Genomic DNA, 23,665 nt, shown 5'->3' on the forward strand with positions numbered 1-23,665 from the left:
CTGGGTGACCTTGGACAAGTCATGCTCTCCCAGCCTCAGAGGATGGCAATGACAAATCCCTCTGAAGAAATCTAGCCAATAACACCCCATGATAGGTCTGCTTTTGGGTCACCATAAATCAGAAACAACTTGAAGGCACACAACAACAACAGATCTAGCTTATGACATTGTAAATGCTGTACAGGATGCAAGTCTTTTTTTTTTTTGTTTTTTTTTTTTTACCAGTCTAAGTTCATGGACCGCTGAAATCTGTGCATGGATTTCAAGTTAAGAACTCCTGCTCTAAAACTACCCAGGCAAAGCCTCTGCCCATCCCAGCCATGCAGCATGCTCTGTTCCCCCCTCTACACACAACCTCTTCTTTCTCCCTTCCATCTTTTCCTCCTCCTCCATGCTACTTGTTGCTGTATGGACATGATGTTGTGGTGTTTCTAGGCTGTACAGCAGTTAATATTATCCCACCCTTGTGCTTTCCTGCTTTGTTTCCTTGGCCAGAATAGTAATATCTTCAGCTAGCCACAACTCTCATGTATGGCTACCACAGCAACAGACACTTCCATGTTGTCATGGCAATCTGCAAAATTTGAAAGGAGGGGAAAACAAGACCAATGCAAGCTTGTTTAGAGGAGGTCGATAAATGCCAATCTGTAGGCATGATATGTTGTTCTTTCTCCTTTATATCCTTGCCTGTCCCTGGCTTACACTAGATCTCCAGGCTATTGCCCACTGAGCCAAGTGTGGGGACCATATGGCCTTCCAGATGTTGTTAGACTACATCCCCATCATCTCTCATCAATAGCTGTGCTGGCTAAGACGGATGAGAATTGTAGTCCAACAATGCCTGGAGGTGCACATGTTCCCAGCCTAAACCAAAGCAGCCAGCCAGTGATATATGGAGCCACTGCTTAGAAAATTTACTTCTGGGAATCCTCTAGCCAGCCTGTCTACTGGGAGTTTTCCTCCAAAAAGGAATGATGCTTCCAAGTTCTGTTTTTTTTCTCCTTGAGTGTGCACTTCTGAATTAGCTGGAAGTCCCACATTTTATTCTAAACTCATCTGGTGCATAAACATCCAGACAACAACAACAGCCAAATTCTGCTCAGTGCTCCCTTGTCCTTGCAGAATCCATGATCCTGCTGGGCTCCATTGAGCGCACACAGATTGTGGCTCTTCTGAACGACCAGCTGAGCTATGCGCGCCGCTTGCAGTACATGCGGGAGAAAGCCCAGGCTGAACGCAGAGCCACCGAGAAGAACCCAGAAGGAGAGGAGCAACACCAAACCTCTGACACAGGAGTGCGCTTCCAGGTGATGAGGGCGACTGTCTTGTCCAAGTTGGGGTAATTTTTCATTTGAGGCAAAATATCCCAACAACTGGGGAAACACGATAATTTGGAAGGGAAAGGAGGAGAGTGACTGAAGTGGTGTAAGAAGTGGCAACCAAGTTGTTAGCTTGGTTTCTCATTGTCACAGTGTCCCATTTTCTTTCCTTCTTTAAATCCAGATCATCACAGAGGAGTCCTCCTTTGTCCCACCCCGAAGTGAGTCCCGCAAACCCCTCAAGCCAGCTCTGAAGCGAGCCGCCAGCACTTTATCTGAGAGTCCTTCAAGTAAGTTCTCTGCCCTCTTTAGCTCCATCAGTCCAAATTAGGCCCTGACTCAAAGATGAGGAACCTTTTCAGCTCAAGGGCCAACTGCTACTTCAGTGAAGTTTCTCAGGGGCCACTTTTCAATTGTGGACAGGGCCAAAGGAAGAAGAAGAGTAGGACCAAAAATGCTAGAATACTTAAAGTTTACAGCTCCTATTGCAAGTAACTAAGTTTCAGAAACAGTCTTTTTGGACTTTTAAAATAGGGGCTGGCTCACTACTAGAGGCCAGTTCACACTACAGAATTATAGCACTATGATTCCACTTTAACTGTCATCCTATGGGATCCTGGGATTTGCAGTTTAGAGATGGGCATTCAGAATTCTCAGACAGAGAGCTCTAGTGCCTCCCCATACTACAAGCCCCAGGACTCCATGGATGTTAAAGTGAAATACAGTCAGCCCTCCATATCCACAGATTTTTTTAACCATGGATTCAAGCATCCACAGCTTGAAAATATTCACAGAATATATAAATTCCAAAAAGCAAAGCTTGGTTTTGCCATTTTATATAAAGGTCACCATTTTACTATCTATTGTATTTAATGGGACTTGAAGATCCATGGATTTTGGTATCCATGGGCGGCCCTAGAACCAAACTCCAGCACATATCAAGGGCCCACTGTAATAGCACTATAATTGTGTAGCAAGAATGATTCCCAGATGATGGTTCCTCTTACTGGAAGAAAAGGAAGGATAAAACAAGCATCATCTGTTTGGGGGGGGGCTTTGATTGTGTATTCCTGCATGGCAGTGGGTTGGACTAGATGGCCCTTGTGGACTCTTCCAACTCTATGATTCTAGAGCTATGGGTGACTGGGGAACCCCAAAAACTTGGACTAAGACCCTAGGAGGACTGGATTTGAACTGCAGACCTAAGATTCAACCACGCTGCTGATGCAATTACTAATTACCTCTCTCTCTTCTCTTATCCCCTCCTTCTCTTTTTGTCCATTGACAGGTGGAGCTGTGGACCCACCAGGTATCGCCTTGCGGAGCCTTTTTTGTGCTAACTCCCCAACAACAGAGTCTGCTGAGGTGAGGTCTTCTTTCTTCCCACTCCATCTTGTGGCCACATTTCTGGGCAAAAAAACCTTCATTTTCCTGGGCCACCCTTCACTCTTTCCATTATGTGGTCAGGCATGTTCCTGCCCCAGTTATCCCTCTCCCATAATTCCTCTCTCTTTTCCCTATTTATTTTGTTTTGTTTCTCCTGGTTAAAAAAAAAGGATGAGAATTCGGGCCTGTCTGAAAAGCGCAAGTCGAAGCGCGTCCGCATTTCCGTGGCGGTAAGTGTGGGACACGCCACATCCATCCAACTCTTCCCAAACAATCAAAGGGGAAGGAAACTTATCCTGCCCCATAGTGTGTCCATTGAGGTCTGGGTCTGTGCTGAAGGCTTTTGGAGCTCAAGGCCTACACAAGTGAGTTTGCTGACTGAGATGGCATCCTTCCCTTTCCAGGGACACACACTTACACCTATATCAAATTATCACTGGGTGTGCCCACTAACTACCACGTAAAAGCTGCATTTTAAATCAGTGGGAATTACAAAAGGTCATTCCAGTCTTCCTGGACACGAGGTGTATATTTAGGAGGAAGGGAGTCATGTAGTGAAGTTTAGTGAATTGCAATTCCTTCATAGAGAATAGGAGGAAAATTCCTGCAGTGCTTCAAAAATTCAAAAATTTACCTAAGAAATTCGCTTCCAAAAATTCTGCTGAGAACTTCCAGCTTAAATGAGTTTTTAGAATGACACCTTTCTCAAACTAATTTTTTTAAAATAAAGAAAATGAGATCTCTGTAAGATCTCTTCACTGAAATATCACCAGTTGGTAATCATGATAGAGAAATAGAACCTCCGTGTTTAAACAGATTCTATCTTTGAACATCTGGTATTGGATGGCTGCTGAGCATTTGCACTTCAAATGAGCTTTCCAAAGACACCTGGGAGGATGCTAGGCTAGATTAATCTTCTTTGCAATTGTATTTAGGAAAACTAAAGGCCGAGTTGGTCTCGGAAGAAACCCAAAAGGTACTCCTAGCGCTGCTTCTCAGGAAAAGGTTGGAAAAGTTTAAGAAAACTACTCAGCTGGCATGTCCACTGCCATGGCTGAGGGGTGATACGAAGCATAATTCAACATTTTCCAACTTTTGCTCCTTCTGTTTAGAGATTGCTACATCCTTTTCCCAGTGACTGATGAAATTATTTCATACCCAGTACCCTTTACAATGCAGAGACAAATCAACCACAAGAGCCTTCAGCACAGCTCAACCTCTTATTTTGATTAATCTTTTCTCTTAGTGGCACCCAACCAACCCAACCCCTTTTTACAAACTAACCAATTTATATAGTGATCTCTTCTGAAACAGCCAATCATAAATTTTCATTGCCTTCATTCTTGCTTGAGAATGACTTGTTTCCCTAGCTAATTTGCTCTTATCCTCACCCATGTAATGAAAACCTGTCACATTTAAATGATTTGGATGATTCTGTATCAGCATCTAGAAAGACTGTGATTTGGGCTAGCATTTAGAGGCAGCTGGCAGGTGGGTTTTTTATTTTTGTTCTCTGGAGGGTTTTTGGCCACTCGTCCAGAATTTTTTATCCCTCTGCAGTGTCTGTTGCCACATTTTCCTGATGAAGCATCTGAAAAGGGACTAATCTGACCTATTATTTAGGAGTGGGTGTACAGGAATCTGTTTTGCTGCCCGGATGTGTGTTAAAAATGGAAGTTGCTTTTGCAGCCGCACATCTTTGCAATTAAATCTATATTGTGACGTGCTAAGCTGGTGATGCTGCTGCTAAAACGCTAATGCAGTCTTAAGGGCTGCATTAGCAGAAGCCTGGCATCTATAGCGTGAGAAATAATAATTCTGTTCTACTCAGTGCTTGAGAGCCAGAATGTTGTAATGGTTTGAATGTTGGACTATAACTCTAGAGACCAGGGTTTGAATCCCTGCTTAGCCATGGAAATCCACTGTACAAACCCAGTGGAACAAATAAACAAATGCATAAATAAATTCTGTGAAGTACAGTTCTAAAAATTCTGGAAAAAAGAAAATTTAAGTGATATATAACTTGTTGTATGCCTTCAAGACATTTTTAACTTATAGTATTCCTAACCTCTTCCTTTTGGGGAGTTTAAAACAATACAGAATGGATGTAAGTTTAAAATCATACATATGCATTACATGAGAGATATGTGTCAGTCCCTTAGTGGTTGTTCAACACATGGTTTGAGGAACAGCCAGAAGTGACATACAATTTTGGAGCACACACTTTTCATTGCTACTGGGTTCTATGGCCCATATATCAAGATGATATAGATCTCTTGGCTATTAAGTACACAACATAGGGATAACTGATCTGAAGTTAACCACTTAGGTTGGTCTACCACTGGCCTGGAAAGAAAGGTTACATATTACATGGTGTGGTGAGGGTATTATACCTGGCATTTTTTACTAGCCTGCTGGGGCTGGCAAAATTGACAGAACTTATTTCTCTGCTGGTGAGTGGAGAAGGGAGTTTCCCTCAGGACTTAGAAAAATTCCACTTTTGGACTGGTTCTGGGAATTACTTTCCAGAAAAGTAATTGTTTTGCACTGACCTGCATGGAATTCCTGGTCACTAAGGTTGTCAGATTAGTACTTAACTGCAAGGCTGCTTTTATGTATGTGTGTGAGATCCAGATCTGTTTGGAAATACGGTATAATGTCAGTGGTCTCATTGTAGAGCTGGGATTGATGACAGCTCCTGGTAGAATGTGTAGTCAGGGTCAAGCTATGTATTGCTGACCTATACTGCCTGGAATGGCCCTGAAACATGTTACTCAGCAGACCAACATAGCAAACATTCCATCCTAATACAGCTTGTAGGCTCCAAGTGGAAACTTACCTGTTTAGACAACATCAAGGTATTTATCCACGTGAGAAAAGATTCCCTCACCCCACAGCTCTAAGAAAGGAAACACATACAAAAAAGCACTGCCTGCTGGGAGTAGTTATTTACCATGCTAGAGTGAACCACCAAAGACTAGCTTTGGTACAATAACTACCAGTTCCAGCCACATGATTGCACATTCAGACAATGTCCTCACGAGCCAAATCAGTCTCATAAAAATCAACTAGTTGTGAGTTCACAGCATGATAAAATAACCTGTACATAGGGCCTAAAATTATATGGCCTAGATGCCCTCTTAGAGTTTGACAGTCCCTCCTTTTCTCCAGATGCCTCCCTCAGATGCCCAGTATTCCCAACTCCTTACACTAATGGGGAGCAAATGGTGGCACTTTAAATGCTGAATTGCAGCTACCATCAGACTTTGTCAACATAGCCAATGATGAGGAAGCCTGGTTCTTGTATTTCAGCAACACCCCTTAGTCACAAAAATCAGGTAATCCAGACCTTGGGGGAAATAATAAATAAATAAATAAATAAATAAATAAATAAAGGTTTATTTATATACCGCCCTTCGAAACATCAGGGCGGTGTACAACAGTGAAAATAAAACAATACATATCTCAATACAATACATATTAATACATATCTCAATACATAGCAATAGCATTTAACAATACATATCTCAATACAGCCAGCAACAAACAGCACAAAACAATAAAAATACAACATCAATTCACAACACGCTAGCCGGGGCACAACTCAGTGCCTGCCCCCTCCCCACAGGACAAAATGACTGCTTAACTGCGCAACTGCGCAGTTGTGAAGATGGTCCAGTCCGAAGGCGTCCTCCCTGTGGCGATGCGCAACTGCGCTGGTGTCCTCTCTGCCCAGGGAGGTGCCCGGCAGCAACAACAGCAGCACACACAGTTCCTCCGAGGCAGGCACGGGGGAAAGAAAGGAAGGAGGGGAGGGGAGGGAGGGAAAGGATTTTATAGCCTACAATTCCCACAATCCCCCCATCATTATGGTCATTTTTCCAAGCTCTGGTAGGTTTCTGCTTCTTCTGTACAGCCCAGCTGTGTCCATTGTTCCTCCTTCAACTTCTCATCCTTTCCCAAGTGCATTCTCTGGTGGACCTTGGCAAATGGATCTCCCCTCTTTTTCTCTTCCAGGATGAATATGAAGTGGTTGGCGAGATGACACCCACAGAAGTAAGTATCATCTGTCACTCCTAGGACACCCCTCGTCTGTACAGGAGCATGTGTCACTCTGGCTGAATTTCTATTGCATCTCAAACTGTGCCTTCCCAAAGCAGGGGAAGAACGCATGTGGCCTTCCAAATGTTGCTGGATCACCACACTCATCTTTCTCACCATTGACAATTCTAGCCAGGGCTGCTGAGAGTTGCCTGATACTGAATAAGATCATGGTCCACCTTGTCCAGTGTTTCCAACTCTGACTGTTAGTGGAAGTTCAGATAAGAATCTTTCCTAGCCCTACCAGGCTAGGACCAGGTATTAGTTAATACTAATACCTAGTATTAACCAGGCCCACCTCTGAAGTCAGAAGAGATTGAGTGTGTTTAGGGTGATCTGGTGAACAGATATGTTTTGCATTTACTGCTAAGTATAGACTGGTATGTACCCCACCCCTGTCTTAGTTGGGAAGTGTCCAGTCATTTGCCCCATAGGCTGAAATGGTACAGCCAGTCAGGTTACGAGCTATGTCACATGAATTCATAATGATAATGATGATGATTAATATATTTATTTATATCCCGGTTTCCCCAAAAAAATTGGTACACAAAGAAGGTTATAATTTAAAACAGTACTATTAAAAACATACCAAAGTGTACATTAGAATACAATTGTCTCTCCATATTCGCTAGGGTTAGGGGAACGAGACCCCCGTGAATATGGAAAAAACGCAAATAACAAAAAAACCTGTTTTTACCTGAGAAGACACCTCTCTAGGAATCTCTAGGGCCTCCAGTGCAACTCTGTGGTCAATGTCCAACATACACTGACTATAGAAAGGCACTGGAGTAGCTACAAATGGTCTTTCAGTGCAACTTTTAGTTAAAGTTGACCACGGAGTTGCACTGGAGGACCTAGACAGTCCTAGAGAGAATATATTAATGAAATCCGTGAATAATCAAATCCGTAAATATCAAAGCCGCAGATATGGAGGGATGACTGTAGAATTAAACTAGTATACTGTAATATTAAAACATCACTCATTAAAAAAATAAAATGCAGTTAAAAAAGCATGTACATCTATTGGCCTGTGGGTAAATATGCCCCATCAAAGCAACGTTTGAAAGTAACTAGAAACCATTACTTGTTGAACCAGTAAAGTTAACTTCATTCTTACTCATTGCAGTACTTTTGAAATGTAGTTACATCACACCTTCATTACTTCAAAATTTACAGTTAACTATGTTGTTTGCAACACATGACTTACAAATTTTGTTTCAGGGTGGTTTTAGTGGGAAAACATTTTGCTTTTTTCAGCTGATAATAATGATGAGTGTCAGGTTAGCATTTGGGCTAGTTACTGTCTCCCAGTCTGCCCTGACTCACAAGCTTGTTGTGAAGAACAGTTGGGGAAGAGAATCAGGTAAGCCACCTTGAGCTCTTTGGAGGAATGGTGGGCAAATGTGATATGCTAAAATAAATCAGCATCATCTAGTCTCATGTCTTCTCACTTTTTCTGATGTAGAAGACTGACTTTTTTTTAATGTGCCAGGGATCAGTGCAGTGGGTCCTTGGTATCCACTAGGATTTGATTCCAGAACACGCACACACCCCTAGATACTAAAATGCCTGAATACTGAAATCCCAATGGTATAATAAAACGGTCTCCCTTAAATAAAATATCAAAATCAAGGTTTGATTTTTGGAATTTATTTTTTAAAAAAATAAATGGATGGTTGAATCCATGGGTGCAGAATTCCTGGATTTGGAGTGCCAACCGTAGTATATTTGTACTCATCAGACCAGCAGCCAATGGCTTGCACATGAGCATCAGTCCATGGGCCACCACTATGGATAGCACTCGTGTAGCCCATAGAGCCAGAGGAGCTGGCATGGCTTCTAGTGGCCAGCACATTAATCTGGTTTCTTGACTTTCAGATCCTGGAGTGGGAGGAACAACAGCTTGATCAGTTTGTCAACTTCAACAACAGCAAAATTGACCCAGCACCATTCCAGTTGGTGGAGCGCACTTCTTTGCACAAGGTGTGTTTGGCTGGGAGAAGGGTAGAAATAATCATAGCTCAATGGGTGTTGTGATTCTGTACATATATCCTGTGAGTACAGAATCTGCCATGCAAAATCACTGAATCTGGAAGTTATGATTATTTCCATTTCATCTAGTTCAGTCTTCTGCTAATGCAGAAAATCCGTGGCTCAGGCATCCAAACACTGTTTAAAAAGCTCCAACAAAGGGGATGTAGCCCATTCCACCATCAGACAGCTCTTACTTGCAGAAAAAAATTGTCCTATTCCAGAATTCTGCAGCTTGAATAAATCATCTGTCTCAAGCACCTCACTGAACGATTCCTTGAGATACTGTAATGGAAGTTAAAATGGGATCATAGTGCTATAATTCTACTGTGTAGGATTGAAGGGCTCTGGGAGGCCAAGAGTGGGAATAGAATGGGTACACCCTGGAGAGAAGAATCTTTTACTTCATCTCCAAGATTGGAAGAGTCCCAGCTTGGAAAAGTTCCTTTTGGACAGCAGCCAGAATCACATACTTTGACCATGCGGAATAAAGGATTCTGGAATTTGACATCCCAAAAGGTAGCTTCATCAATCTGCGTGAAAGATGCTGGTTGAGGACCTCTTCCAAGTCCAGAAAGGGTTGCCTAACTCTACTTTTGTCTCCTACAGACACACACCATTTTCTCCCTCCTAGGAGTGGACCATGCCTATGTCACCAGCATTGGACGTCTTATTGGCATGGTGTCCTTGAAGGAAGTGAGTACCCTTGAGCCAAAGGAAGAGGGTTGCCCTTCTACCCATGAACAGGGGTTGCCATGTAATTATCGCAGATCCTTGAGGTTAGGTTTGACCCATTTCCTCCCAGTAATTTGCTTATAATAACTGAGAAGGAGCAGAGCTTTGGGGACAGGGGGAAGCTTCTTTGAATTACAACTCCCACAATCCCCCAGCTAACATGGTCAGTTTGGGCTTACAAGGCCCTATAAAGTTCAGTACCAGGCTCTCTGACATACCAGCTTCTCCCATATAGACCATCCTGTCTTTATATGGGGAATGGTAGTCTAGCACCATGGTGTAATTAAGCTAATTTGATTTGTAGTGCAGAGACAGGGCAGTTGTAGCTATTAGTTCTGTTGTATCTATTGTAAATCACTTGAAATAAGCAATGTTTCTGAACTCTGAAAGAAGCAGGAAATGATGTCAAGAACCATCCATTCTCCATCGCCAGCATTTTTCCTTAGGTGGGAAGGTTTTGTCCTTTGGCACTCTGCAAAGTGCTAGGCAGATAGAGGACATTAAGACAAAAAGAATTAAGGAAGAGAAGAGAATGTAAATCTTTCCTATTTGTGTCCCAAAATCCATCCTGAAAAAGCTCTGGAGAGCCCTCCCCTCCATCCACCTCAATGCTTGGAAGGGTAACTTTCTGAGGATTATAATTGCTCAAATCTTTTTACTATGTTTTGAGCCAGTGCGGTGTAGTAGTTTGAGTGTTGGACTATGACTCTGGAGAACAGGGTTTGAATCCTGGCTCAGCCATGTAAATCCACTGGATGACCCTGGGTAAGTCACACTCTCTCAGACTGAGAGGATGTCAATGGCAACCCACCCACCCCCAAATAATCATGCAAAGAAAACCCCATGATAGGCCTTAAGGTCACCTTAGAGTTGCCATAAGTTGTAAATGACTTGAAGGAATACAATAACAATATTTTTAAATGGTTGATTTTGTGGTTTTTATTTAGTTTTTTAAAAGTGTGTAAAGGTTTTATCTTCAGTGGGGAACCACCATAGGTCCCATATTGATTGGTTGATCCCCAGAGAATTCTAAATACACCCAAAAACTATAGAACCCATAATTCTATAGGATGCAGCCATGATAAGTTAAAGTGGCATCTAAGTGTCCTCTTTCTTCTTCATGCCATCCCTTTTTCTCTTTCACTCTTTCTCATCCCTCCAGCTGCGAAAAGCCATTGAGGGCTCAGTCACAGCCAAGGGCGTCAAGGTACGTCCCCCGCTGGCCAGCTTCCGTGACAGCACCACCAGCAGCAGTGAGACGGAGGCCACCGAAATCCACCAGCTGTGGGACCGGCGGCACCGACACTCCATTCCCCGTGAGTCCAGCCCTTCTGAGAGCGACGACAAATGTCAATGACAGCAAAGGAAGAGAGCATGCAGCAGAGTGCTGATGAACATAATAGGTCGGCGTTGATGCCCCACCACCACATGGAGGGTGGGGTTGGAAGTGCCTTGCCTAGCATCCTGGCCCATGGTCCTGTTACCTCACCAACAGACTTGCCAGCGGCCTCCTCATCAGAACAGAGTTAGGCCCAAGGCTTGGGAGACAGGCAGTGGGAATGCTCCCCAGTCCAAAGCGCCAAGGCTGCCCCCTTACCTGTTCTTGGTCGGAAAGAGTGGAGGGTGCAGAACACATTCCTGCTGAGGAATTCCTCAAGATTTTCTGCTGAGAGACCCATCCTCCTTGCTGGGGTTCGTGTCTCAAGCAGAGTGTAGACTTCGTGGAAATACTGGATTCATCTCTCCCCACTGGATGCTGAAGACATCACACCTGTCCCACTATAGTGGGATTGCACTCTCAGTCCCACACCTGAGCAGTCTCTTATCCTGCCCTTGTCTTCAGGGCTTGCTCATTCAATGCTACTCTCCTTCATCTCTCTGTAACTCTGGTTTTTGAGCAACCTCTACACAGAAGACCCTCCAGTGGAATCAAACCTTCAAAAAGAGGGAGAGTTTGCAAGCAGAGATTGTGAGGTGATTTTCTTTGTCCCAAGAAATCTTTTCCTAACAAAAGAGCATGTGCTGGTTATTGCTTTGAGCAGACCACCTCTTGGCTGAGGCTGGTCCTATCGTTTAGTGCAGCATTCCCCAATCTGCTGTGCTCTGGGTATACTAGACTATAATTCCCATCATGCACAGACATTGGGACAGGGGGTCCCCATATTTCTGAAGGGCACACAAAGCAAAGCTTGTGGGAAGTTACTTTATTTTTTTATATTTTGGACTGCAGCTTGCAAAATCTCCCCAGCCAGCACAGAGATTCACAGAATCATGATCCAAAAATGTAACTTGCCCCAAACTCTGAAGCCCCATTATCTGACTGTCTTAGTCTTTCCTCAGGTCTGCTGCCCCACCATGATCCATTTGCAGTCAGTCAGTGAATCATGGCCCTCTTATTTGGGGAAGGGGTTGTTCTGCTAAATAAAGGACAAGTCTCCAGCCTCCCCACTTTTATTAATATATGTGGGGATAAAATAAGGTGAACACTGGATCTCGTAGCTACTGAGCCTTGGGCAGCTTTTCCATCATCCCACCCACCCTCAGCCCCAAATAAAGATTCTGAATGGCTGTCCCTTTCCCACTTCTCTATGTGGGGCCCATCCTGTGCTTGAAACCCAGAATGAAGAGAGGAAAGTGGGGATGGCACCTGAGATGTAAATACAGAGAGATTTTTATATTAATTTAATAAAAGAAAGAGATTACAAATAGAACTGTAAAAGAACCAACCTAATGAGTGTCTGGTGTCTTCCTAAATCACACAGTCCTACCAGGATCTTGGAGCAGTTTGCTTTGGGGAAGATGAAAAGGAAGGGCACAGATCATGAACACATACTGAAAGGGTGGGAGGTTGGAGGCAAACGAGAAATGGATCTTGCACATAATGATTTAAAATGAATCCTATTTTATACAATAGGATGGCTTATACTTATAACAAAGGAAACCTATGACAGTATTAACCAGTGTTAATACCGGTTAACACTGTTAACCATTGTGAGCCAACATGGGGTAGCGGTTTGAGTGTTGGACTATGACTCTGGAAACCAGGGGCCAGATCCCAGCTCAGCTATGTAAACAGGGTGAGCTTCCACAAGTCATACTCTTTCAGCCTCAGAGAATTGGCAATGGCAAACCCCTCTGAAGAAACTTGCCAAGAAACCCCCATGATAGGTTTGCCATAAGTTAGAAGCTGCTTGAAGGTACACAACAGCTGCAACCAGTGTTATTTCCACAACCCCCAATTCATCAACAGTGGGTCGAACAGAGGCAATGGCTTCCTGGCACACTACACATATAACACTGGTTAACACTCCTACCTCATGAGGATGCTCTTGGGCAGTTTATCATATCTCCTTTATGGTTCCCAGCCTGCACACACCATATTCCAAAACTCTCTCTGCCATTCATATGACCATCCACCCACTCTGGCTTCAGGCAACATCTTTCCTCCGCCTTTGTCCCTCAGTGACCATTGTTAAAACTGAACTTGTCCCTTCATCATCATACCAACAAGTTTTGCATTTCTACAGCTATCCCAGACTAATACAGCTATGTCTCTGAATTAAAATCAGGGACTAGGGAGCTTGTTTGTTGCAAGAGCCAGCATGGTGTAGTGATTTGAACATTGGATTATGACTCTGGAGACCAGGATTTGAATCCTGGCTTGGCCATAGAAACCCACTGGGTGACCTTGGGCAACTTCATTGAGGGCTCCCTAGTCCCTGATGTAGGACAACCTGGCTCAAGTGACCTGATTTGGTGGTCCCAATCAGCTGTTATGTACAGTGGACCCTTGTTATCCACTGAGGTTTGGTTCCAGGACCCCTATGAATACAAAAATCCATGAGTGCTCGAACCCCATTATATGCAATGACATATAAAGTGTCCCTTATATAAAATGACTTTTTGGAATGTATATATATTTGGAATATTTTGAAGCCAGAAATAGTTGAATCCATGGCTAAAGAATCCGTGGATGTGGAGGGCTGACTGTACCTTCATCTTCCCCCTGCCTCCCATGAGTGACGCATCATCCTGCTGGGGTAGAGACCCCCTTTCTGTTGTTGCAACTGACATAGAAGGTGAACCTCTGCCTGGGGCTTGAGCGGCACGCACAATGACACACGCTGGCACATGCCACTGTGGCCTGTCCTTGTACTTCATATGTTGCCCAGAGTTACAGCTTGCTGGCTGCCCTTCTTGCTAGGAGCCCTGTGACCTTCCAACCTCTGGCCCTACAGCTTCTGCCCTGACTGATACCAGCTGCCTCCAGCTGTACCTCCTGTTCAGGCCAGAGAAGGATTTGGAGGTGACTTCGCTGCTTAATGAGCTATGCGATGCGAAAAAAGAGAAGCCAGATGGATGACATCTTTTGGACATGAACAGGAGAGCAGGCACGGGCAAAGATCTGCACTCTGCAAAGGCAAGAAGGGGTGCAACAAAAAAGATGGAATGGGCAAGAGGAGGGATTTGGAAACAATCCCTAGCCTCTGTTGGAATGGTGAATCAGCTAGTTCACTATATCCCTACACTGCTCAATGTTGTTAGCTCACAGCAGTCTGCACGCTGCAAAAGTTGACAATAGACTGTGGCTTCTGCATTGTTTTTGACTCTGAAAGAACCAATCCTACCTCAATATGGGACTCCGTTGGGACAAAATGGTTAAAGAATAGACTTTTCATCTCTAAGCTTGAGTAGCTCACTAGCAGTAGCTAGCCAGTGATTTGGTGCTTGACCCAGCAAGTCAAACTGCCTGAGCAGAGAACTAAAATAACTTGAACAACCAGAACGACCACTATGGGGTGTAATATTACATCAAATGCTCCAGTCACTTTAGAAGATCATCCAAAAAGAGATTCCCACCAGAAATGCTTTCCAGTGGTGCCTGTTTGATCTGAAGGTTGTTATCTCCTGCCCATTGTGTGAAAAGACCAAGGCCACCGTATCTTCTGATGCTTTGATCTTTAATATTTGCTCCTTTAATTCAGGATGTGTGACAAGTTTGCATAGCAACTCCAGGCCTAAACCTAAAAATATTGGAGTCATGGGGCTATACAGTTGTAGGGATAGAGCCATTTCCCGATGGGTCCAAACAGGGAAAGTGTATTTGAAAACACATCCATGTTTAATGGAGATACCATAGAAACTACTAATAATAAGTATCATGGATTGCAGATGAAAGCAATTTGAGATGATGGTGTGGCAGCCAGTTCACACACTTCCTTTCCCAATATAAACTCTGGCAGACTTGGTTTCCTGTTCACTGTTTCATGTGCTCTGGCCAATTCTGTTTGTCCAGGGTGATGGGTTTCTAATGCTTGATTCTCCCAAACTTAAATTCTCTTTGTTCTGGCAACTTCTACATTAATAGTCTTTAATGGGCCCAGAGACAGCAGCCCGACAGTTCTCGTCTCTAGAATATAAGGTGTCACCAGAAACAGTTTGCAATCCTTAAAGATGGATAGAGTGGATGGAGAATGCTTTATCTGCTATCACAGTGACAAACAAAAGTCTCTGTTGGTTCAACTGAAGGGTATATGTGTGTTTGATAGAACCCACCATACTTCTAAAGCTGTTTCCTCCTCCTTCAAATTCTGTTTCACCAATTCTCAAATTTCCTGAGGTATGTTCCCTTTGTGGGCATACAGAATTAAATCCCTAATTGACCACCTGAATTTGTGTTCATGCTAAAGCCAATGAAAGATTTTGCTGTAATGACTGCACACAGTTCTTTTCCATTAATAAATCCCAGTTTATTAGTAGCAAGCTGATGGAGTGCTGGCCTTTGGACAAATTGCCTTAGGACTGACTTATGTGATCGCTCAGCCTGGAGATCTCTGTTGTGGCAAAACTTAGTTTATTCACAAAGACCTCTATATTAACAGCATCCAACAAAGGCATGCCTGCTCCAACAGATGTGATCTAATCTTTTAAATCATTTTATTCTGATGCCTGACATTTTTCCTTGCTACAACTTCAACCATGCGGCCCAGTCAGCTTCATTGGGACACACATATGGTTCGCACTCTGGCAATTTGATGGACGTATTTAGACCTCTCAAACCTATTCTTACTTCCTTTAGTGACATTACCAGCCAAATAAGTATCAGCAAAACATTGGTTTTTTAGTATGTGGGACCCCACTATGGGGTATTCAAGGTAATACCTTGTATTAACAAGGTAACGTCTCACATTAAAGGGTCAAACGTGACTATGATTCATTTTATATGCCCAAAAATGAGGGTCTAATCACCAGTTTCATGATTATCCCTATTCAGAGAAATACAGAGTGCAGTCACATACACAATAGAAAGCCAAACAGACACAACATTCAGAGCTAACTAAAATGCAAATATGGAAACTGGATAGTGGAGTTTGAGGGGTTCAAAGAGGGTGATACTTACCTGTCTGAAAACTAGACCACAGAAAGAGGGAAGTGGTTCAGATTGGGGCCTGAGGGCAACACAGCTTATACACGGAGTGCAAACAGGACTAACTATGCATACTATGTGCTGGATGCTGGCTATGTGCAAGGAGACCAGGTTTGGGGACTAATATTTACACCTGATAATTAGCTCTGGGGGTATACTCGATGATCTCTAGAATTGGGGGCATACTTACCAAATTTGTAGATGACACCAAATTGGGAGGAGTAGCTAACACCCCAGAGGACAGGATCAAAATTCAAAATGACCTCAATAAACTGGAAAGCTCGGCCAAAGCTAAGAAAATGATATTCAACACAGAAAAATGTAAGGTACTGCACTTAGGGCAGAAAAATGAAATGCACAGATATAGAATCATAGAATCGTAGAGTTGGAAGAGACCGCAAGGGCCATGCAGTCCAACCCCCTGCCATGCAGGAAATCTCAATCAAAGCATCCCCGACAGATGGCCATCCAGCCATCAAAGCATCCCTAACAGATGGCCATCCAGCCTCTGCTTAAAGACCTCCAAAGAAGGAGACTCCACCACACTCTGAGGGAGTGTGTTCCACTGTCAAACAGCCCTTACTGTCAGGAAGTTCCTGTCAGGATGGGGGACACCTGGCTAAATGAGACTATGTGTGAAAGGGATCTAGGAGTCCAAGTAGACCACAAGTTGAACATGAGTCAACAGTGTGATGAGGCAGCTAACAAGGCTAATGTGATTTTAGGCTGCATCAATAGAAGTATAGGGTCAGGCCCTACCTGGAATACTGTGTCCAGTTCTGGGCACCAGAATTAAAAAAGAACATTGAGAAACTGGAGCATGTCCAAAGGAAGGCAACTAAAATGGTGAAGGGTCTTGAAACCATGCCCTATGAGGAACGACTTAGGGAGCTGAGTATGTTTAGCCTGGAGAAGAGAAGGTTAAGAGGTGATATGATATCCCTGTATAAATATTTGAAGGGATGTCATATTGAGGAGGGAGCAAGCTTGTTTTTTGCTGCTCCAGAGACTAGGATCCAGAACAATGGATGCAAGCTCCAGGAAAAGAGATTCTACCTCAACATTAGGAGGAACTTCCTGAAGTAAGGGCTGTTCAACAGTGGAAGACTCTTCCTCAAAGTGTAGTGGAATCTCTCACCTTGGAAGTCTTTAAACAGAGGCTGGATGGCCATCTGTGGGGTAGGCTTTGATTAAGAGTTCCTGCATGGCAGGGGGTTGGACTGGATGGTCCTTGTGGTCCCTTCCAACTCTTTGATTCTATGAACAGAGATCTAATGGCTTTCCCAGGAATTGACAATGGGATTCCAGACTTGTTCATGGGTTTGACTTTAGGGTAACAAAAACAGTGACTGGGTGAGGACCACCCCACGGAGGATTAACAGAGAAGTTGGGGGGAAACGCAGCAGGGAATAGGCAGAAGGAGCTGGCTTACTACTTTGGTACAATGAGGCCTCCTTTATCTCTTGGTGCAAGACGAAATGCAAACAAGCCTAGTATGAGGAAGTAGCACACCCATTTGATTTTGATTTTAGTATTACCTGGATTGTACATGTGCCTTGGGTTGTTTTTCTTTCTCATGGGGACTCTACCTAGTGTTCCAAAATGTCATTATGACCTCCTAAGAACATGCTGGCTCCATATATGACTATGAAAACATGAAGGCCCCAAATACAATACAGGGTATGTAGGTTGTACTAACATGGAACACACTGACAACAGGCAGCTGGAAAGAGTGCTACAGATATCATTTCCCAGTGTCCACATCTTCAGCACCTTGGAAATTCTTCAGTTGGGGTGCTGTCAGGCTACAAATGTAGATTTGGGGGTCATGTTCAGTCATTCATTGCTGCAAACATGAATCCCTAGCACCTATGAGTGCATATGTCCATGCTACAGTCTTATAACTGTTGAGCATTATGCTAGCCAAAGTTTAGGCCCCTAAAAAAAGGAGCAGGCAAAGTTACCTGGGAACACATGAATGTGAACACAGCACATGTAAGAGTTCTAGTGGTGAACAATTTTTACTGTCTTGCTCCCTAGAAATTTGGGGATGGAAGAAAAATTTCATTTAGTGAGGGAGAATTCTTTCGGTGCTGCCCTGTTTTTGCCAATTCCTGTAGCTATATCCTTGGTTTAATCACTGCAAGATGGCCACCTACCACTGATGCTTGGGTTATATCCTCTTCCAACCAGGAGGTGGACTAGATGATCTTTCAAGATCCACTGCTATGTTACATTTTGAAAGTAAGGTTTTATTTTCTTTTAATAAGAGACTTTAAAGTGTGCATACTCAGACACCCACTTGCTAAATGAGAGTTCTGAAAAGAAATTGTTTCCCTCTCCAACTAAAAACAGTAACGTTTCTAAGTGCTAGATGAAATCTCTGATGCCAGGTGTTGTCTCAGTAAAATTTTCAATGGTTAAAGAATGGAACTTCAATGCCCTACTTTACACCTTCCCAAAGCTACCAAAAGCAATATAAATTATGCAAAATAAGCAGTTGTAACTAAATGTCAAGGCACATAAATTTATACAGGTTGTAACATTCACCCTTCCTTGAAGAATTGTGAGTTCACTTTTCAATATAATACACAGAACCCAAACCAGTATGGCATCATGGTTTGAGTGTTGGATTAGCATTCGGAGTGACCAGGGTTCAAATCCTAGCTCAGCTATGGAAAACCACAAGTCACATTCTCTCAACCTCAGAAAAAGGCAATGGCAAACCCCATTTGAGTAAATCTTTCCAAGAAAACCCTGTGATAAGATCAACATAAGCTGAAATCAATTTGAAAGGACACGATACACAACACTCTTCCACTTATCTACTGTTGTCAACCGTATACACTCTGCCCATGTATAGGCATTCTGTACATCCTAGAGCTGAGCAGCTATTCTTGTAACAAGAACTGATGCACCAGGACATATTGCTTTATTACTTGGTCTAGGGTTCTGTTTCAAAGGACAAAACACAAGAAAAACTGTGTGGGGGGCACACAAAATGCCTGTCTAGTTCTGTCTGTTCACACAGTGGCTTATAGTAAGCCCAACAACTGGTTGTGAGTGTGGTGGCCTCCTCATCTCACACCTCCCAACAGCTGATATGTAGAACTATAATCAGTCTGTTACAGGAAGGAATATGCAACCATTCTGACTAGTAGTCACTGGTGGCCCCATTGTACATGAACTTATTTAATCTGCTTTCAAAGTCCTCCAATTTGGAAATCATCACTCCATCCTGTGGCAGTGAGTTCCACAGTCAAACCATGCACTGTATGAATACCCAAACCAACATCTTGTTTTGGGACCTCCAGTGACTGGTTCTTCGAAGCCTCTGAATGCAGTGGTCTCATTTTTTGCATGAGCAAAAATGTGCTTTTTTAAAAAATTCATTCATCATCCCATTCTTTTTTCCTTTTTTTTTTTTAGCAATATCATATTGCTTTAGAACAGTCAGGTTGTGTACACACTTGGTCATATATTTTGGAGGGTTCTGGGGTTTGTAGTCCAAAACAAGTTTGCCCCAGCCTCCATATGACATCCCTTCAACTATTTAAACAAGGCAATCATGTCACCCCTTAACCTTCTTTTCTCCAGGCTAAACATACTCAGTTCCCTAAGACAGTCCTCATAGAGCATGGTTTCCAGACTTTCTGCATTTTGGACCCTCCTCTGAATATGCTCCAGCTTCTCAACATCCTTTTTGAATTGTGGCATCCAGAACTGTACACAGTATTTCAGGTGAAGCCTGAGCAGTACTATTACTTCCCTCAGTCTAGACACTGTAGTTCTACTGATCACATTGGCTTTTTTTGGTGCTGCCTCACATTGTTGACTCATGTTCAACTTGTCATCTACTAAGACTCCCAGATTCCTTTCACATGTATTGTTGTCAAGCCAGGTGTCCCTCATCCTCTATTTGTGCATTTCACTTTTTTCCTTGTCTATGTGCAGGACCTTACATTTATCCCTGTTGAAATTCATTTTGTTACTTTTGGCTCAACTTTCTAATCTATTAAGATACTCAGTTTGCTCAATGAAACTGCTGTCCATTCATCACCAAATGGATTTTAACAAGTGGCATCTAGGAAGAATCTAAAAAAAAAAAAGTGCATTTACCCGATAAGTTGAGAAGTCTAATACAATTTTAGGTGGTATTGCTCCTCCTTACAGAACCCTGGAGTTTGTAGTTTTATATGGGAGGCATCTCTAATAGAAAGCTTTCATCCACTCCCCTGAAGTAAAGCACTCCTGTGAACTAAAGTGCTCAAGGAAAGAAGTTTACCTACCTCCACACACTACAAACCCCAGGATTCCGTAGGATGGTACTTAGACATGTCTAAAAACCTGTATAACAGTGTGGTAGCATAGATGCATTGAGAGACCAGATTTTACTGTTCTCTCTCTTTCCAGTTTGGCAGACTTCCCGCACTCAGCCTTCCCCCTCCCTCTGCTGCCCTTTGGCCAGATTTCTGGTTTTGTCTGCCTAGTCAACAATGTCTGAGCTGGCCTTCCGGGAGCTGCCTGTGAAAATGCTGAGCCAGGCAAGCTGGAGATGGAATAGAGAGAGGGAAATGGAAATCAAGCTAGTGAAGTAAAGAGATGTAATGAGCAGCTGGCATTTGCACAGGCAAGAAGGAGACAGATGGCTGGTGGAGCCAAGAGGCACTCCTCTGCCAAAGTCAGGCAGAGCCTTTCAAAAGAGCTGGGAGAAAACTGACCAGTTACAATGTGTGTGCATGTGCCTTCAAATCGCCTGTTGACTTATGGTGACCTCATGAATTTTTATAGGGCTTTCTTAGGCAAGGAATACTCAGAGGTGGTTTGCAAGTGCCTTCCCCTAAAATATAGCCCACAGTACCAGGTATTTCCCTCCTGCCATTCAGAAATATACAGTATAAGTAAAGCACTCTGGAGACATGGACATTCAACCTACGTCTAAGAGGAGGTAGAGTCCATCTCTCCTTTACATCATCTGTTCCCCAGTCAAACAACTCACACAGTCAAAGAGTTCTTCCTAATGCTTAGGTGGAATCTCTTTCTTGGTTATTTGAATCCATTGGTTGGTGTCCTAGGCCCTGAACAAATGGACTGGGCTAGCATGGGCCAAGCCTGTGCTATCCTGGCCTGGATCCCAACCTGGACTGGTCCTTGGGCTGTTGTGGGCACATGCCCACCCGTCCCTGCCCATGGAACTGCTACCACCGTACACTCCTTAACATACTCCCCAACTGCTGCTAGTTAGTAGTCCCCCATCACCATGTCTGACATGGAGATGGGGTGCCTGGCCACATAGTTGCAGCTAGGTACCTTGTGTCCATGTTAGACATGATGAGAGGGGACTTCTCATTAGCAGCAATAGAGGAGTAAGGTAAGGAATGCATGGTGCTATTTGTTCTGGGTTCAATGTAGATGTTTCCATGAAACTTCATGGCAAACAGTGGGTCATTTTGACCCATGTTAAGGTCCCTTCGCACCAGATCCAGATCCGGTCTGCCTGATCTAGGCCTGATCCCAGCCCAGGGCTAGTGGCCTGCATCATCCAAATAGGACAATGTGAGGCCATGGAAAACATGTGCCTTTTCACCCATGCAGACAGCCCCTAGTCTCTGGAGCAACAGAAAACAAGCTTCTTCTGGCTTCTAGATGGCCTCCCTTCAAGTATGTAGATAGGGCTATCATACCACCTTTCAATCTTCTCTTCTCCTAGCTAAACACACCCAGCTCCCTAAGCTAATTCTTCATAATGCTTGGAGGTGCAATGTGAATAGTACTGAAAATATGGAGCACTTGTGCTTAAATACGTTATTTATTAAAGGCATTTTTATACAGCTTTTCATTTTTTAAAAAAAATCCCAAAGAGGTTTCCAACATTATAGTGTTACATAATAATAAAAAATGTCCTTGTTTCTTGCTTTTAAAAAAACAGCAACAAACAAGACAATACAAGAACATCTAGTGATCAAACTGTTGAAAAGTGGTTCACACTATTACAGCATTTCGATAACCAGTATCTCCACCTTTCTTTAAACAATAAACAAGAAAATGTAATATAACCAAGTGACAAAACTGTTGAAAAAATGATAAAACAGTGCAGCGCCAGAAAAAAATAGTTTCATGAAAATCCCTTAGATATGAACAGGAGGTATAGATTATTTTCAAACAAGAGATATCTTTTGAATTCAATAAATGATGGAAGAGCTGGCTTTGCTAACCTTCTAGTGCTGATGGAATCCTCATCTCCACCTTCAAAAATGTTTTCTGTGGGAATTGCCATGGGAGTTCTAGACAGAGTTTGAAAGAAGTTACTTTTTTGTTGATTGTTCAACAAAACTCTTTGCAACCTTGTGAATGAGACACCTCCTAAACTTCTCAGTCTTCGGCCTCTCTGCTCAGGTCCTGCAGGCCCAGGCCTGTGTCCTCCCACATTGAATCTAATCATCTGGCATATGCTCTTCCTCTCTTTCTACTGCCTTCCACCTTTCCTAGTATTGTTTTTTTTCTAATGATTCATTTATTCTCATGATGTGACCAAAGTACAACAGCCTCAATTTAGTCATCTTGGCTTCCAGGGAGATTTCTGGCTTGATCTGCTCTAGGACTCATTTGTTTGTTTTATTGGCCATCCACAGTATCCTCAGCACTCTTCTCCAACTCCACATCCATAATGAGTTTTGATTGCACTTCCTTAAACCTTATGTTGTCTGAGGAGTTTAGTATTAGCATTGGCCAGAATTCTGTATTATCTACTTACTTAAGCTTCCTTAACGAAGAGAGAGAATTCAAAGACATAACTGTGTTAGTCTGGAATATCAGTCTGCAAAGGTATCTTGTCGCACCTTTGAGACTAATTGAAAGAAAGAAGCTGGAAGCATGAGCTTTTGCAGGCTTAATCTACTTCCTCAGATGCATGACATTCACATGCAGTTGATGCCCATTAAAGTAAGTTTGGGTGGGTGGGGGATCATGATTAAGTAGCAATCATGAATATTAAACAGTTATGGAGGAGTAAATTTGGGTAACTGTTTTGCATTTACAATTACTACTTAGGATGTAGCCATACTGCAGAAGTAAAGCAGTTTGACACCACTTTAACAGCCAAGACACTAACCAACCTAATGCTAGGATTTGTAGTTTGATGAGGCACCAGCGTCTCTAACAGATCAGGCTGACAAACCAAACTACAAACCCCATGATTCGACAGGATGAAGCCATTATGGTTAAAGTAGTGTCAGTCTGTCAGACTTCTTTATTTCTACAGTGTGGACCCATTCTAAGCTATGACCATACCATAATCATAACATTGTTGCTATGATTGTAACCCCCCCCCCCCCCGTCCCCAACCTACTTTACTGGGCATCAGTTGCATGGGGAAAAGGTAGCTTATTCTGCTAGCAACTGGAGACTGAGAGTGTATGACTTGCCCAAAATCAGGGTTTACATGGAGTTTACATTACAAAACACCTGCTAAGGAGTGCTAGTGCACATTGCTAGAGCCGAATGTGCATAGAAGCATTCTTGCCAGTGGCCTGATAGGCATGTTTGCAATTTACTTAAGAGGGTTCTGGGGAAACCAGTCTGGTGTTTGAGTGTTGGACTACAACTATGGAGATCAGGGTTTGATTTCCCACTCGGCCATGGAAACCCACTGGATGACCTTGGGCAA

General features: G+C 43.2%; 1 protein-coding gene across 2 annotated transcripts in view; it reads left to right on the forward strand.

The window, feature by feature from the left end:
* CLCN2 (chloride voltage-gated channel 2) overlaps positions 1–12,303 on the forward strand; it is a 104,880-nt gene extending 92,577 nt beyond the window's left edge. Inside the window, exons 17-24 of one of the 2 annotated variants that reach the window (XM_042458326.1) lie at positions 1,123–1,307; positions 1,504–1,609; positions 2,608–2,684; positions 2,876–2,935; positions 6,723–6,761; positions 8,685–8,789; positions 9,447–9,533; positions 10,735–12,303. In XM_042458326.1, coding sequence (XP_042314260.1) covers positions 1,123–1,307; positions 1,504–1,609; positions 2,608–2,684; positions 2,876–2,935; positions 6,723–6,761; positions 8,685–8,789; positions 9,447–9,533; positions 10,735–10,929 — 854 coding nt within the window. In that variant the 3' untranslated portion in view covers positions 10,930–12,303. The remainder of the gene's footprint in view (positions 1–1,122; positions 1,308–1,503; positions 1,610–2,607; positions 2,685–2,875; positions 2,936–6,722; positions 6,762–8,684; positions 8,790–9,446; positions 9,534–10,734) is intronic. The other variant, XM_042458327.1, reaches the window with a different exon arrangement.
* Positions 12,304–23,665: the final 11,362 nt, after the last annotated feature.

The sequence above is a fragment of the Sceloporus undulatus genome, chromosome 3, assembly GCF_019175285.1.
Source record: "Sceloporus undulatus isolate JIND9_A2432 ecotype Alabama chromosome 3, SceUnd_v1.1, whole genome shotgun sequence".
Classification (NCBI taxonomy): Eukaryota; Metazoa; Chordata; class Lepidosauria; order Squamata; family Phrynosomatidae; genus Sceloporus; species Sceloporus undulatus.